We start from the raw sequence: 17,097 nt of genomic DNA, 5'->3' as shown, positions 1-17,097 counted from the left end.
CGTCGCACCACTTTGGCTGGCTTCGCCTGCGTACACATGTACATATTCACATATTTATCTACTGGCATAATAGTCTCTTGCTTTTCATGCACTGATTTTTCTCAGGCATTCTCGCTTGAGTTTCACTTAAATACATAGATATGTAAGGTTATGTACTTGCGTGTGTACATTCTTGAGCATTGTAAACATTTAAAAGATCATCAATCATCCAAATGCCGCAGCTCGTTAATTGCCCGCGTGTGTTTGCAAATATTCATTGGGCACCAGCGCTCACACACACAAACACCATTACGTCTAACGAAATAACACTCACACATAAACAGTACAAATAGGTTTCCCACAAAAGTCTATTAGCCCGACATGCCGTGAATTGTGTCCTTTCGCCTTCGTCCTCCGCAAATGTCGTTGACTACTGCATGTTAAAGAGTCAAGTTAATAGCCAAAAAGTTTAAGTGCAGCATTTTTTACATGAGCTCTTGTTTTTTTTATTTCTTTCTCTGTTTTGTGGAACCCGAAAAATCGTTTACGACTGCGCCAAAGTCTGCTGTGACTGAGCAGCCAAGAACAGCGGATGTGTTACGCAAATAACCAAAAGAAATGAGGCCAAACGAAATGATGAAAAAGAAGTGCGAACAACGCTTGTAAATAAAGCTTTCGGTTGTTGCAAGCGAGCTGTCAATTGTGTGTGTGTGCAAATAGTTTCAAAGAGCATAATGCAAGCGTTTTTTTAAGCAAATTCGAAGGATTTATTAACGTACGATTACGTCCTGACTAACGCTGAATTGACTAGTTCCAATGTCAAATAACGAATACAATAAAATAAGTTTTTAATCACTTGAAAAGCTATTTGGTTCTAGATTATTTTTTGTTGATATTCAAATGTACATATTTATACCCGGAAGCCACGAAGTTCATAAGGCCCAGAAGGAAACGTCGGAGACCATGTAAAATTAGCATAGGATAGATTAGCATGACGAACGGAGTTGATTTAGCTATGCCCGTCTGTCTGCCCGTCTAACTGTCTGTCTGTATATACGAGAACTAATCTCCCAGTTTTAGAAATATCTATATGAAATTTTGCACACATCCTTTATTCTCCAAGAAGATACCTATATTCAAAATTTTTGTTATTCCAAAGATTAGTATTTTACAAAGAATTTGTGGAAATTTCAAAGAAAATATTTAAATTTCGACCATTATAGCGAAATTTCCTGCAGGCTCTATAATAAAAATAAAGATCAAAAATATAAATGACTAATAATTAATAATCATTACTGTTATTGTAATTATATATTATAGTAATTATTTTACGATTTTTTAAAAGTCTCCACCCAGCTCTTGTGTCTACTTTTTTCTAGTGATAAATTATGCAAAGTCCCTTGAATAAACTGCCAGCGCCAACAAAGTTACAACACTTTCAGCAATCAGTTGTTAACTAATAGCGTATTCTACTTCTAATTCGTGGAAGTTTCTAAAACGTTGTCAACGTTAAAATTAACTTGAACACACACTAAGCCAAACAGCACGGTACTCACTGCAACAAAGTCATATGTGTACCGACTGTTTACGTGAGTACATAACTAAATACCTACAAGATATCAGTTACGTGTAAATGTGAGTAAAAGAAATGTCATTAAATGGGCAAAACAATTCAAAGTTCATAGCAAATACACTGCTAACAGGCAGACAATCATACATACACATACATATACATACATGCAAAGACCTCGTAGCAATTTGCACGCAATCTTTTCGCAGCTTACACCCACCTGCAAACAGTCCCTTCCAAAAGTATGTGCACCATATAGTACAATCTAAGTAGCCTTGCGGCAGTGAGAAGGTTGCCAGCATATTGGAAATGAAGTTACGCAAGCGTCAACACTGGCACATGAAGTTATAATATTCGCTCACGGCTCTTCTTGCCAAACAGCCACTTGAAAAGTGTGCAGCTTCGGTGCACAAAGGCGTATAAGCAACCCACACGCCACGTGCACTCTGCACCCCTTGTAAGTAGAAACCCTATCCCCGGCCGGCTCTCACACGAGAGGGCAAGCAAAAGGCTACAATTGCCATTGCAGAAAACAGCAAATGTTTGTCGCATTTATACTTTGTAGTGTTATTACATACATTTCCATATATATGGACCCTTCATGTGTATTTGTCAGGTTACCTTTCTATGTGCGTAACCGTGAGCAAAATGCATGCCTGTGCGTCTTCGAGAGAACTCACATTTAAATATGAGTAAGTACATTTGCGTGCATTAAATATTCTGCAGCATATGCATATTTAACGCCAAGTGGGTGTTACACTTTCCAACAACAACGTTTACGTGAGCACAAGTATTTGCCAGTGTATTAAATTTACTTCGAAACTTTCGCATGAAAGTGCGTGGTTGTAAGAGTTTTAGGATATGGAAGGATGTGGTGTCTCAATCAGATATAGGTAAATGATTTTATGATTATATATAATATGTATAAATATACCAGATTTAGCAGCGAAGATTTCTGAATAATAATAATTCCCGGAATGACTTTCTACTATATTTTCCCCAAAAATGCAAACCATATTTTTTGGTTTATAAGTAAGTATCTTAGAAAATTCTGAAATGTCCCAAAACTGTACTCAAAATAAACTCGTAATCATTTATTTAGAGCAATAGTGGACTTAAAACAGTCCAGCAATGGGGTGTATCTGGTTTCTTTTATTATTTCGTAGAAGCGTGGAACTTCTCTATTTCCATTATTCGACAAGAAACCACATGTAATAAAGTTACAATTGTATTAGGGGTTGTGGTCCCGGCGGAGCTACTCCATCTTACACTGCTTCAAAACTAAAATCTGTTATTGTTAATTCATTTACCTCTTTATTCGTAGATATAAAAAAAAAACATTCGCTAAAGAAATTCTCCTATAAGACCCCTATAATATATACCAACTGGAGTAATCGACTACCGATTATATAGACTGAGTAAACAGTTTCTGTTTTCTGGTATATTATGGCTTCAATAACTTGTTATAGTATTAATTAATATCAAATTCAGGCAGCGGATCTCTTACAATATTTGCGAGTATTATTACATAAACAGTAGACACACATTATATATAAATAACTTTATAATGTACATTTTTTGTTTAAATTAGTTTTATGATAAAAAGTGCAGGTTCGCAGAAATCCAGGTGAAAAATTTAGTTTACCTTTGACCTCGATTTTTTTCCACATATCGTAACGAGTATCTTCATTTTAATCATATTTTGGACATATTCACTGACTTTCTGCTTGTTGTACATTTATGTACCTTCACTTTTATTTCCTGTCTAATATGACCAAATCGAATTGCGTAATTTACCAAATTTATCATATTAAATCTGATTGAATGAATATATAGTACATATATAATTTTCTAAACGCTGTATTCTTATAAGTAGACAGTTAACAAGTATGTCCCTTAAAATAGCCAATATTAATCAAATGGTCATGATTATCATTTCGCGAAGTGTTTCTCAAAATTGAGCAATTACTTTAATGTTTTTTGTTAAAAATGTGAAATCGAGTTCAAATAAACTGAGATCAGTAGCAATAGAGCCAACTGCCAACAACTTAAACAATGAGGTATACTTATTTCTACGGACTCGAGAACCTACAGAGCAAATGGCACCGAATGAATACCTTTTTCGAATATTACTACAATCTATTTCTATTTCACTCACCTTTTCAAATATGTACATACATACATATATGCATATTTATTATTGTAATATTTCAGACCACCTGAAAGCGCTGCTTATACACAATAATAATCAACTTTCAATTCAACTTTGCCGCTTTCTGCTTGCTGAGCTTCATGTTTTGTTGACAGAATTAAAGGCAGACACACACACATATATGTATGTATACACGTATGCACTTGCACATATTACTGCTATTAATAAAATATACTTCAATTGCTGCCTTACATGAGCTCTAACCGATAAGCTCCTTCCTTCCCCGCTGCTATTGCCGCATATATGTGGTATATATGCCTGTGTGTAATCACATACTTATATGCGCGGAGCTATCAAGTACTCAACCGCTCACATCAAGGGATTTATTTATTGTCTGTACGTCATATATGTATCTAAGTGCGCTTAAGAATAGCTATAAACTGTCCTAGGAAAGAAATCAAAAAGGCGAAAGGTTGGAGAACGAAGAAAACCGTAAAGTAAAATAGGGCAAAAGAAACGTACAAAGCAAACTGGGAAACATTTAAACGGATATCGTTAAGTAAATAAGGGGACGACAACATTTTCTCTGATCCGTCGCAATTTTCAAGCAATTTCGGGCTTTTATTTCATAACAACGCTGCGCTCGTTAGACAAATGCTTGGGTGGTTATATGTGAGAGAGTGTGCATAGCCATTGTTTGCGCGAGGGTGGCAGCACGCTTGTTTTGCAACTTTAGTGCGCGGCGTTGTGCCGCAACGTCACCTCCTGCTGGGTGAAACGCTAGACAGCAGTCAGCAGTTTAGTTTATATTATGTGCAGATTGTGAGAGCGCTGAGCTTGGGTGCACGTGTGTGTGTGTGGGGATGTGTGAGCGCTGTGACAATAATAAAGTTACGCTTTGTCAACTGTCAGGGAAATATGACTTGCCAATGCGAGGGTCGTCGGAATGCCAAAGCAAGCGCCAGAATGGGAATTAGATTGAATTCTTCTTGTGGTTGTTTTCGTGGCTCTTTAATACGCCGTTACTTATAAATCTGCAGCACCAAACGTTTGCTTTCCATTTAGCAATTGCTGTTCAAATTAAAGTGAACTTGTTTACATAGCTTTCGTGATTTGATGAGGAATCTGAAGGGAGATTTATGGAATTTAATATTGCGTTTGCAAATTTTAGCAGATTACAAGAAGAGCAGTATGTATATACAGTATACTCTCGAAAAGTAAATCGATTGGTATTTTGGGTAATTTACTTTTTCGAATAATTTACTTTTTCAAATATATACATAAATTATCTGTTTTTTATAATATTAAATGCATTTTTAAACTTAAAAAATTCATTCATTTATTTGCTTCAATAAAACATATGGATTTACATGAAAAACATATGTATTTATTATGAAGAGAAAAAATTTTTGAATATTCTTTTGTTTTTTTTCTTTTGCAATATATTTTCTGACCATTTACATATGTACATATCTCAAAGTTTATTTACTAAACAGACGCGATAAACAAGAGAGTAAGTGTTTTTGCAACATCGTAAAAAACGCTGCTTGCTTCGTTTCGAATTTTTTATCACATTCTCTGAAAAGTAAATTAAAAAATTTACTTTTTCGAGGTGCATGTGTAATCTTAACGGTGATTTACTTTTCCGCGATTATTTACTTTCTGAGAATTTACTTTTCGAGAGTATATATATATAATTGCGATGTGTTGACCTTTTGAAATAATTATTTCAAAGGCACGTTCAAATTTTATTCCACCCAAGTAATTTTTGGTTACTCAGGGGTGAAGACAATAGTAATAAATGACTTAAGCTTATGACTAATTCTTGACGTAGCCACTTTACTTTCTACTAGAAACTCTATCCCTATACAAACGGGTCTTATCATTCTTCCGTCGAAATAAAAGCTTGCAATAGAAACATAATTATTCATGTAATAAGTTCTTTAAAAGATTTAAATAATTGTCAAAAGATTTTGCTATCAACGAAAATAATTCATAAATTCCAAACAATAGTATAACGAGTGTTTAAGTGACCTCGTAACCGAAAGTTTGAAGTTTTTACATTGGATATATGGGAGCTAATTGGAGTATTGACCCGATTATATGCACTCAAAGCCACTCTGTTATTAGCAAGGCTAAGTATTGACCCAATTTCACTCATTTTTAATAGGTTGGGTTATATTAATCTGGTAGGCCAGGTTGACCAGTTTTGGTCCTTGGTGATACCAGATGGTGTTCAGTTGCTAGGTCCAAGAGGAGTCGTCATCCTTTAGGATGCCTGCTCTTGACACGAATTTTAACAGAATCTGCAGCTTCACAATCTCCACCTCCAGCGCGGGCGTGTGTTCTCACCAAACAGTGATCAATTAATAAAAATGCACATTATTTTCGGCAAAATTTTCTCTCCGTATTTCATTAATATATCTCACATTTTAATCGACATTTGCGATAAAAAGTCAGGACAATCACTATAGTGCTTATATACGCTTTTAGAAACTTGAAAGGTTATAGTCTGTTTTTACAATTTTTATACGTGCATGAATAAGCATGAGTGACCCTTAGATATGCCATAACCTAAGGGTCACTCATGCTTAACCGTAAAGAGAAAATACCATATGGAGTTTTAGTACCTTTCAATATTACCGTTATACGAGAAGTAGGCGTGCTTATCATTTGATTTCACCCATTTTCATAGCATATGAATAGAAATGGCAGAAACCTTTAGTTTAGTTGTAATTGTTTTAGTGGTTTATGAAATATATTTTTCTCATATATTTTTTTATCCTCAGAAATATTTCGAAATATTTTTTCTGTTTCCTAACATCAATATTAATTGCGATCAACAAATACGTACAAGAAATTGCACAATTCTTTAAATACTTCCATCTTCAACATGTCCCGACAGATCTGTCACCATCTATTTTATAATAACTTAACTTTCTCGAACTTATTTGCCAAAAAATTACATCAGCGCAGCAATAAACTAGTGACTCAATAATGTCATGCACTCAGAGTCAATTGAGTCAAGTCAATTTTAGTTTTGCTTCATAAAATATTTAAAAAAGTATATATTATATAAGTGAGTATCTAAATAACTTTCTACAAATGGAACTGCACAAGTTGATATCACAACGAGGTCAGTCAGTCGAAATCTATTACATTCTTTATTCATGACATACGAAATGGTAGTCAAGTAACTGTTATAATGGTAACAAAAAACGCCGACCATACTACCAGTTCGTTTTTAGTGACTACAACAATAACAGCAAATTCATGGCACAGCATTCACAAGGACACAGTCAAAAATGCAGGATGTAATTTTAGGAGCACAAGCGCTTATTCATAGCGTATATATAAGTTTGAGTACATATACTTCTAAAATATATGCATAAGTTCAAATGAACGTAGATAGAATTTTGGAATGAAATATCTTACTTGAATTTACAAATTTTTATTATAAGAATCTTCGGAGTTTATTGCTAAGGACATCCAGACGCCGTTAAATCACTAAGCTTTTAAGTTTCCTAAACGTGGATCAATGGAATTTGTTTGATGAATTCCAATACTAATCATTACATCGAATACTTTCTACTAGCTAGTCTGAGCCTTTAAGCTCACTTTCTAGAAAGCATGGGCTATATCGAATTCCAAAATTTTAATATTCCATTTTCTTAATTTGAGGCTCAGGTGAAAAGCCTCAAGACCAAGAAATCAAGTTCTACTGCCACCCAAAATTAATTTCGTCTAGAATATAGTAGAATTCAACGACGAAATTAGCCAATTTGTGCCATTACTACAGGGATGATCTAGCGTATAGCCACTTAGTACCTAGTGCACAGACTAAAGTGTAAAAGAGTAAATAAAATCCAAATTAGCGTTTGCACATATTTAAGAGAGAGAGAGAGAGAGAGAAAGAAAAAGCACTGTTAGGAAAGAGGATAATCAGATTGCGGAGGAGTAAGAAGATGAGTCGAAAAGAGACCGAAGTTAATTTGTATTGCCACACTCTGAAGCATATTTCCGGCATTCTCGGCATGCGAGGTTACCACTACCACTACATTGTGTACCATTAAGCTAACGAACTCGCTTTCGTGTCAGCGTATGCGTGTGTTTGCCTGCAGTTGAAAAGGGATTGTGTGGGCATGGCGCCCCACAAACTACTCACGTCAAGCCAATTATTTTTTATTCGTATGCCCATAAGTATGTGTGTTTATAAGAACGTAGGTAGGTAGTGAAAGGACAATGCCAGGAGGATAAACAAATTAAAATTAAAGTGGCATTTCATTTCCGTTGCAGATAGCCTTTACCTGGCCCTCGAAGAACTTCATTTGTGTTATTTTAGGAACGCTTGTACGCTCACTCGCTTCTTTCTCAATATATGAATATTTCATGCACAATTTTGCAGTTGTCTGTATAAAAATATTTCACTGAAATTCACGAGTCACTTGCAAGCAACCCAAAAGCTTTTTGTGGGTACATTGGCCAGATGTTGCTCAGAGTTTCTCTAAATGGTATTTTGAAGGAAGGTAAAACTTTTATATGTGCCACAAGCAGAGAATACATATATAACATATAAGCGCATATATGTACAGTCTCACCAAATATATTATGCGCACATAAATTATATAACGCCGGAAATTATTCGTGAGCCACCCTGTGGCTGCTGTCACTAATTGATTTCCAGGAAACTTGTCACAAGCGTAGCAAAAATTCATTTTAGCCCCAAGGAAATTCCCGCATGTCTGCGTTTACACGTATGCAAGTTTATATGTGCATGCACTACTCGCTCGAGCGCCTTCACGTATGCTTTTTAGAATTCGCACCCTTTGATTATGGATGCAAGGTCCTCCTCTCACTTCTGCTGAAATATTTTTTAGCGAATGATTTAAATATTTTATGTTGGCATTTCTGCTAATTAAATTGACACGAAACGTTCTAACACGTGCGGGCACGAAGGCTGCAGCGACTTTTTGAGATGGCTTGCTCAAATACCTTAATGTTCTGCATGGAAGGAACATCTGAACCCAGCAAAGATGTGTAAGATATCACATTTCGTCTAAACTTTGTCGAAACTAGTTCAATAGAACTGCCTCGTCAAGAACCCCTTAAAGTAGAGGAATAATTTTTAGATTATATTTTTCTTGAATTTAATTTAACACATCTTATTAGGTTTTTGTTCTAACAAGTTCACTTTATTTCTATATTTTTCGGCACTTATTATCAGTCACTGAATATATTGAGTGTTTTATGACTAGTACTAAACTAGTCATTAGTGCGCAATAAACTTATTAGCTTTGTGCAAGCAGGAAGGCACATAACTACATGTGTGACCATACAAGAATGTGAGGTTAGGAAATTTTAATGAATTTACTTTGGCATAGTTACGTGAGCTCAATTCACAAAGGTGGTTGCGGCCAATTTTACTTTTTGTTCAATTTTTTGTCTGCAATACCTTCGAGGGTGTTCATAAAGTTATAGTGAAATTGTTATGTGTTTCTGGGTCAATTACCCAGTGGGGTGTGTATGCAATTTGATAGCTGAAATTTTGCAAATATATCGGCATTAGTTTAAAATAATTTCCCTGATAATATCTATATATGTATATATGTATAAAACATGAGAACCTTATGATAATATTTAATGTATTTTCTGCACGTTTAAGGTTGCTGCTTAATATAGTTGAAAGTAGTATTATTATTAAACCCGAGCAGAAGGCATTAAAAATATTAAAAAATGTTTACAAATTTTTCTTGATAATTGGATTCGCAGTCGCTGCCTTAAATAGCTCACATCTTTTATACTACTGTAAAACCAAAATAAAGTTATCGTTGAGCTAAGAGCCCATAAGTTCACCCTCATCGACAAATAAAACTGCAAAATATTGCCTCAGACACACAAACCATATCGTCAGCTGAACCAAACATGTCCATTTACTTAAATATCTGAAAAGCATTATCTGCGCCCTTAATGTCAAATAGCGAACGCTCGTATAACGCCTACGGGCTGTTAGTGAAAAAGGAGATACGCGCCGCACTGAATATTGCAAAGTCACCAAAAGCGATACAAGCGAAACGACAACAATTCAATATACGAATACACGCTAATGTGCATATGTGTGTATATATTTATATATGTATATGCAGTCTCAGAGTAATCGTCATCAGTGCTCGAACTAAGCTTCTTATTGCTGTATCGATTGTTTTCTATACTTTCGTGCTGTCATAGCGAAGATATGGGTGCCCCTTGCACAACCACACATGTATGTGTTTATCTACATTCACATACACATACATTACATACTATAAAAATGATGAATTCGAATTGCCCAAACAAACAAAAAACATTGACATTTAGGGACCATGACGATACGGATATCCATGGGAGTATGAGGTATATAAAGTGGCATCATAAGTAGTATGATAATAAATAGTTGATAGCGAATGGAAATGGAAGCAGCAGTGGTAGGAAGTAACTTTCATACACACGTATCTGTCTAAATGCTTCTCAACGCACATTTATAAATATCCCATTCATAACCTCAAACTCTCCTTCCCCGACGGTCGAAAGTGAATGACACAAAAACAGCACTAAATTATGCTGATGGAATCGCCCACTTTCATGCCAATGCCCACACACGCAAACTTACGTCGGCTTGCAATGTGACAGCGTCGAAAACACAGTGCGCAGAAATGATTTGTAAGCAAGTAAATGTGCAGAAAGAATATTGATATTAAGATTCGGACCAATTTTGTTTCTCATCAGTATCTCAACTGTAGGGTATTGGTGATCTCAATGAAAAGCGCATTTTCGTCTACAATGAAATAACAATGTTTTGCAGCTCAACTTATAGGCCATTTTGTAAAGATTCTTACACTTGCGCTGGTATTGACTTCAAATGCCCCACAGACAAGGTCCCTTAATTGATATCAACAATGAAAAATGGAAATTTTAATATAATTCTTCTGCCAAAGTTATTCTTAAACACAACCACCAAACTTAAACTTGGATTCCAAATTTATTGCTATTCTCCAATTTTATTATTTTTGCACCCAAAATAGTTATTCACAAAGAAGATGACATCGATAATCATGTTTAATAGTATCATATTCAAGTCACTACATTCAAAATTATAAATTCCCCAAAGGATCAGTTGGAAAATTATGGCCATGAAATCTATCAAAAGTTGGAAAACAGTATCGATACAAGAACCCTGATTGACTAATTCTATATTCAATCGCAGATAATCGTATATTTAATTTCCAGGGTTTTCGAATAAAAATGAAAATATGTTAAGATACCTTTCGAGTCCAAAAAGTTTTGTTTATTAAGAAACAATTTTTATTAACCTCATTTCATATATGTACATTGTGTGGTCCATTTACCACTGCGCTGTTTAATGTCTGGACCATATACGACAAATCTGGATAATGATGCTAGAGATATGAATTGGTCCACTACAGAGCAATTGGTACAGTAATCATCATATCATACAAACTTTTTGCACGTTACGTTCAATGAAATATACTTTTATTTGTAGTATGTACACAGAAGTACAAATATGTATGTCCGCAACTCGCCAATTTACGTGAGCACTTTGCCAAAAGTTATTTTTTTTTTGTTTAAATTTTTTAATAGGGATATACTCGTATAGCGAAAGAAGCTGAGAAAATTATAAATCCTTACTTCAGTATTCCAGATAAGAAGAAATTTATTGAAACTTCACAGTAGATTCATAAAGCAGTCGAAAAGTTCATAAAATAAAATCCTAAAAAAATCAAAGAAAAAATAACAAGAAACCAGTCAAAAGTACAAATCGAAATGTCGTTTTACATCTTATGAATGACTCCAACGACTTCCACATGTACAAATGAAACCGTACATAAGGACATAACGCCCACCACCCGTACAAAGTCACATTTACAAATTACCTAACACTGCATTGAAATGTTATTTATAGTTTAGCAATTGCTATGCCAGCAGTCCTTGCGGCAACAAAGCACTGCCAATGTCAGCAACATGTTGCGCAACATTTCCTTACGAACTATTTCTCCCGCTCAACCAAAGCAAAAGTTCTCTTTGCAACAACAAATCGTTACTCACGCACACATATTTATGATGACTAGAGCTTATAGTCAATGCCGCCATTGTGAGCAAATTAGTGTCATTCGCATTTATTCGTTTGCATTTATCGTCGTTAACACATGCCAAAGTCTTACGATTACGATTTACAAATCTGTGCGAACTCGTCCTTTACTATTTCCGCTTTCTCCCTCAGTTGTTTATATAAATAACTTTCAAAATCGCATGTGTTCGTATTATTTGCTCTACAACTTTATTCCTCTCACGTTCTCTTTCGTCCTTTCGCCAAGCATGCCTCACTTTTGAGCATTTACTTAAGTATATTCATAGATTTCGAAATCAAAACGTTTAAGTATACATACATCACGCTATTAACTTCAAATGACATGTCAATTGTAGCAAAGTTATTTAACAAATTAGATTTTTGTGTTTGTATTAGAACATACTGAGCATATTCCGAGTATAGAAGCGTGTAGAGTTACCAAGCGAACATGAAATCAGTTAAGAGAAGTATTGAAGCTATAAACCTAGTCTTCGTATTTAATAGAGATCGACTGTCATAATCAAAGACGTTTTCAACGTTTAATGTTTCAGAAAGATTTTTGATCGAAAATCGGTGCCAATTTCAAATAAATTTTGCTTAGTAGTTTAAGATAATTGATCAAACATAAACATATTTTTATGCAAAGTTACATAGATCCGCTTTCTCATTTCCAATAGAGACCTTTTATATTTTTTTGTCAAAAATTAACGGATTGTTGCAGGGAGGTACTGCTTCACCTCTCCAATTTTTGGTGAATGTTTTTTAATTAACTTTATCACTTCACATCGCAACATTTTTCACTGATTTGAGATATTCGAATTGATCCTAGACTATTTTGTTTGTTTGTTTTGTTATAATTGTTTGCTTTATTTGGTAGAATTTAACTGGAATTAGTTTGAACTTTTCAACGTGGATGTAAGTTGAGTTGCGTAGTATCCAGGTACTAAATATAATTGAAAGGTATACGAGTATGCCTATATATATTTAATAATAAACATCTACTTATGTACATACTATACATCTTTCATGCATAACAACAAAAGTGTACTGGTATTGTTATGTACTATATTCATTATATATACATATACATATATACTATTGCCATTATTAGTACCAATATAATTAATTATGTAAACCATTTCATGTATAGTATATATGTATATATATATATATATATTTAGGTATATGTACACATTTACAATGTTGAATGTTGTGCTTGAAGGCAAGTCGATTACTTTTCCATGTTTGCAGCACTCGCCAATTCACCAATCGTAGGGAAGCCAGTCGTATCCATTATCTCTGAGTATTTGAACAACATTAATTAACTTATAAACGCAAAGCAGGTCAACAAAATGTGGACGAAGCGAAGTAATTGGCAGTCGGCCGTACTGTAAATGAGTCCACTAAATATTCCCATATACAAACATATAATGATATGTAACTATGTATTAGCATAAAAAGCCTATATGACTTTAAATACAGAGAAATAAGGAACATACCTACATTAAATTACGAATGCTGAGATAGCCAAATAGAAAATAACCCATATTAACTATTTATGAAACTAATTATAATAACATAAAATTGTATATTCTTATTTACGCAAATGTATTTATTTGACGTGATGACGTTATCGGCTCACGATGACGAATTTCGCTACTATACTATACTATATAGTACCATACTTGGAAATAAGATAAATTCTTAAAATTCTAAATCTTCACGAGCTATTTTAGTTTTGTTTAACTCAGATTGCCTCTAAATGTCAATCTCGCAATTTTTTTAATGTGGTTCAATCAAAAACCAATTTAATTTCCAAATTTGCTAGTAGTTTGAACTCCACTAAAAAACAAATACTTCATCCTTTCGTAATTCGAAAGGATATAATTTTATCGAAAGTCATTTATTGTTTTTCAAAATATTCTCCATTAAAATCTATATACTTTTGCATGCGTTTTTCGAAGAGCCGCACAAATTGAAAGTTTGTTAACTCAAAAATGCAATTTGTGATGAGTGACTCGTCTTTGGTGATTGGTTTTCCTAATTTCTTGAAAGACAACTGCCAAACAAATGAATTGTTCTAGTGGTACGGTTGAGACATGTATGTCCAGTTGTTCCAAAAAACGGGCAAACATTTGCTTGGAAGTGCTGCGTGCGTTAACTTTTGTTGGATTCGGCTCAGCTTGAAATACCCGCACAGTCGTCAGCTTTTCCTGTTTCGACGCACCGCTATCTTAAAGTGTACGGTGAAAACGTAATTCATAATATTGGCACAATGGAATGGATTTTATAGCTTTACTTCCCATACTTAACCCATATATCTAATAGAACGATTTTCGATCTTTGGTATATAACGGTAGCTGGGTTTGATTCTTGCAAGTTGTAAGGTTTCAAGAGTATAAAATTTTAGCTTACACCCAAACTTAGCTCTTTCTTTCTTGTAAATCGTATTTAATAGGTTCTATTACCTCCTTAACATTATTTATACTTGTACTATGTTGCATTCCTTTGTTTCTTTCTGATAAATTGATACATTTGTACTTAAAAAAAATCACTTAATTCACATCTGCAGACCATAGCAGCCATAGACTGATAACCATAATTGGAATAATATACTTATACGTATGTATATACTCTTGTATAAACAGTCGTTGACATACAGATGCGAAATGGCCGCCGTTCAGTATGGGTTCTCGCCATTCTACGAGAACTATGCAGCTACTAACCAATTATTTTAATTAAACTGGTATGAGTCAATGCTATGGCGCAGAGTTACTCGGAAATAAGTGGCTAACCCAGTGGAAAAAGAATACTCTGCAGTTAGTGTTTACTATCTTTCATATAACCAGTTTTAATACGGAACCTCCGGCGAAAGCAGCAGTTTTTAAAAAAGGATTTCTTTCGTAGAGGCCAAAGCCCCTAAGATCGATACTGCTTAAGTATACGGATTAATAGTCTTTCTGAAGGCCTCACTCGTCTTGAACCCCTTGTATAAATATCAAAGGTTATTAACAATACTATATAACTAAAAACGTAGAATACGCGCGATGATCATCTTCGGGGCGGTACTGTTATCCCAAATTTAGTTTAATTAAGGCTTTTGATGATGTTTTGTTAGATTTTTAATCTTTCCGACAAATATATTATTTTTCTAACTAACCGTTATATCTTTTCAACAGAACCTCGTTTCCTTTTGCACCTTACACCTCGCCAAAAGTATACGGTCAGAGAGCGCGCTTAAATGATGCCCGAAATTGACCGTGACGCTGTTGCTGAAATGGTAAGCGGAGCGCATGCGCCTATATTCAGCACCGCCGCACTACTCGCCAAAGAACAGCAAAAGTACAAGTCACACGCCCGCCTACAGGCAACACTAGCCGAGCAGGAGCACTTAAATATGGCCGCCGCCAGTTCATATGTGTACCAGAGTCCATTGACCATACCACCACATGGTCTGCCGCAATATAATAATTTCAACATGAATAATAATCAAATTGGCGCATTAAATCACAATATGGCAGCGCAGCATTTAGCGGCGAACCACGCTTGCATAAGCCCCAGCAACAAAGAAAAGCTTTCAAATTTGCTAAAAGTGCTTGAACCCGAGCAACGCATTACTGGAAATTTCCTACAGAAGACGCTTGAAGCGGGACCACGCTCCTTGACTGGCAACTGTCCCACGAATGGTGGTAGTAATATGGCCTCTTTGGAAACAGCATGCTTGTCGGCACCTCCCCTCCAGACACCGCTGTCTCCGCCACCACCACCACCGCCACGCGCTAAAACACCACATCCCCGACGCTTGGAACCAACTGCGGTACCGTCGTTAAAACCCTCCAAAACTCATAATGATCTCGAAATTAAAACTAGCGATAATGTCACAGAAAGCTGGCACCCACATGTTTATGCGCGTCCACCAATGCGGCCAACACCACATGCAATAGCTGATATCCTCGGTTGGCGGGCACTTGCCTCGCCGAATCAGCAGCGCACTTTTGTCCCCAGCAATGTCAGTATCAACAACATTGTTCCTCAACGCGACGCAATGGACGAGTCATCCAATTCTTCATCAAACGCAGCTGTATCGCTTCCCCCAGTGCCGGCTAAGTCGCCTAAAAGTATACTACGTAATTTTCACCAACAATTTTCCCAACAACCGCAGTCACCGTTAAGAGAACCGGCGCATATGCGTAGCACATCGGTGAGCGAGGCCAGTGAAGATGATGCAAGTGGCAGTATAATGGATCAGCCTTTGGACCTTTGTGTGCCAAAGAAGCCGCGAGAATTGAGTTCTCCACCACCACATGAGAAACAAACAAAGATTCTTATCAAAGCCGGAAGCAGCAAGAAAGGTAAGTGCGAGCTTGTAACATCCATAACTGTTTTTGTAGTGTGGCTTAAAAATCACTTAATGGTACTTACAATTTGAAGAAAATAGGAATAACTTTGTATATTGGAAATTGTAAAAAGTGGCAGTTTAACAAACCTGATTTAGAATTGGAGGGAAATAAATATTACCAAATTAAGACCTGAACAAAGTCCAGTTCATGCTCTTTAACATTCAGTAGAAAAATCTAATTTACTTTACTTTAAATTATAGTATAATTTCGTCCAAGATAAGGTTCGGTTATATGAACAATCCTTACAGGGATTTCACTTGGACAACTTGTAACGACGGTCCGTTGTGTTGCCTAGACCACCTATAAAATTTATAAAGTAGCTCGCAAACCGATGAAGTGCTTTGACGCGATCACAATTTTACTGCGGCAGCTAATTTCAGTTTCAGCTATGTCTCCTGGTTCACCGAAGGTATGACCTCCGAGTTTTTGCAATCTAAGTCTTGCAAAAGCTGAACAAAAGAGAAGAAAGTGCCTGGATGTTTCCACATCCCCGTCTTCAACTCAAGTTTGACAATTTGCGTACGGCTGGACGACATAAATGCCTATTGAACAATGACCAGTAAAACTCCTACGATTGCGGAAGGATGAACCTTAATGAGGGCAAGTAGTTCAGTAGTAGCGTAGGAGTTCTACCCTTAGTTAAAATGATGTCGCAGAAGCTGATCGTTGAAGAACGACTTCTAAGCACACGCGAAGTCCTTTGGTCCAGTACCAACTCGTTCCCATTACAATATGAACGGCTTAAGGGTGCCCCTGTTCTTAGATCATTGGCTTTGTAGTTTGCAGCTATTTTGCTATGACCAAGCACCCAAACGAGTTTGATAATGAAGTAAATTAATAATAATATCTAGTGAAGATAAATCCTTCTTGACTA

General features: G+C 35.7%; 1 protein-coding gene across 15 annotated transcripts in view; it reads left to right on the top strand.

Moving 5' to 3' along the window:
* LOC105233786 (uncharacterized) overlaps window positions 1-17,097 on the top strand; it is a 109,574-nt gene that overhangs the window by 39,691 nt on the left and 52,786 nt on the right. For 13 of the 15 annotated variants that reach the window (XM_049447138.1, XM_029548345.2, XM_049447137.1 and 10 more), the window contains one exon: window positions 15,003-16,175. In XM_049447138.1, the coding sequence (XP_049303095.1) occupies window positions 15,065-16,175 (1,111 nt within the window). In that variant the 5' untranslated portion in view covers window positions 15,003-15,064. Of the gene's footprint in view, window positions 1-1,358; window positions 1,569-1,591; window positions 1,615-15,002; window positions 16,176-17,097 lie in introns of those variants that run through there. The other 2 variants (XM_049447135.1, XM_049447134.1) reach the window with 2 other exon arrangements.

Source organism: Bactrocera dorsalis, chromosome 2, assembly GCF_023373825.1.
Source record: "Bactrocera dorsalis isolate Fly_Bdor chromosome 2, ASM2337382v1, whole genome shotgun sequence".
Classification (NCBI taxonomy): domain Eukaryota; kingdom Metazoa; phylum Arthropoda; class Insecta; order Diptera; family Tephritidae; genus Bactrocera; species Bactrocera dorsalis.
The sequence above is the reverse complement of the archived record's forward strand: the minus strand, read 5'-3'. Positions and strand labels throughout refer to the sequence as shown.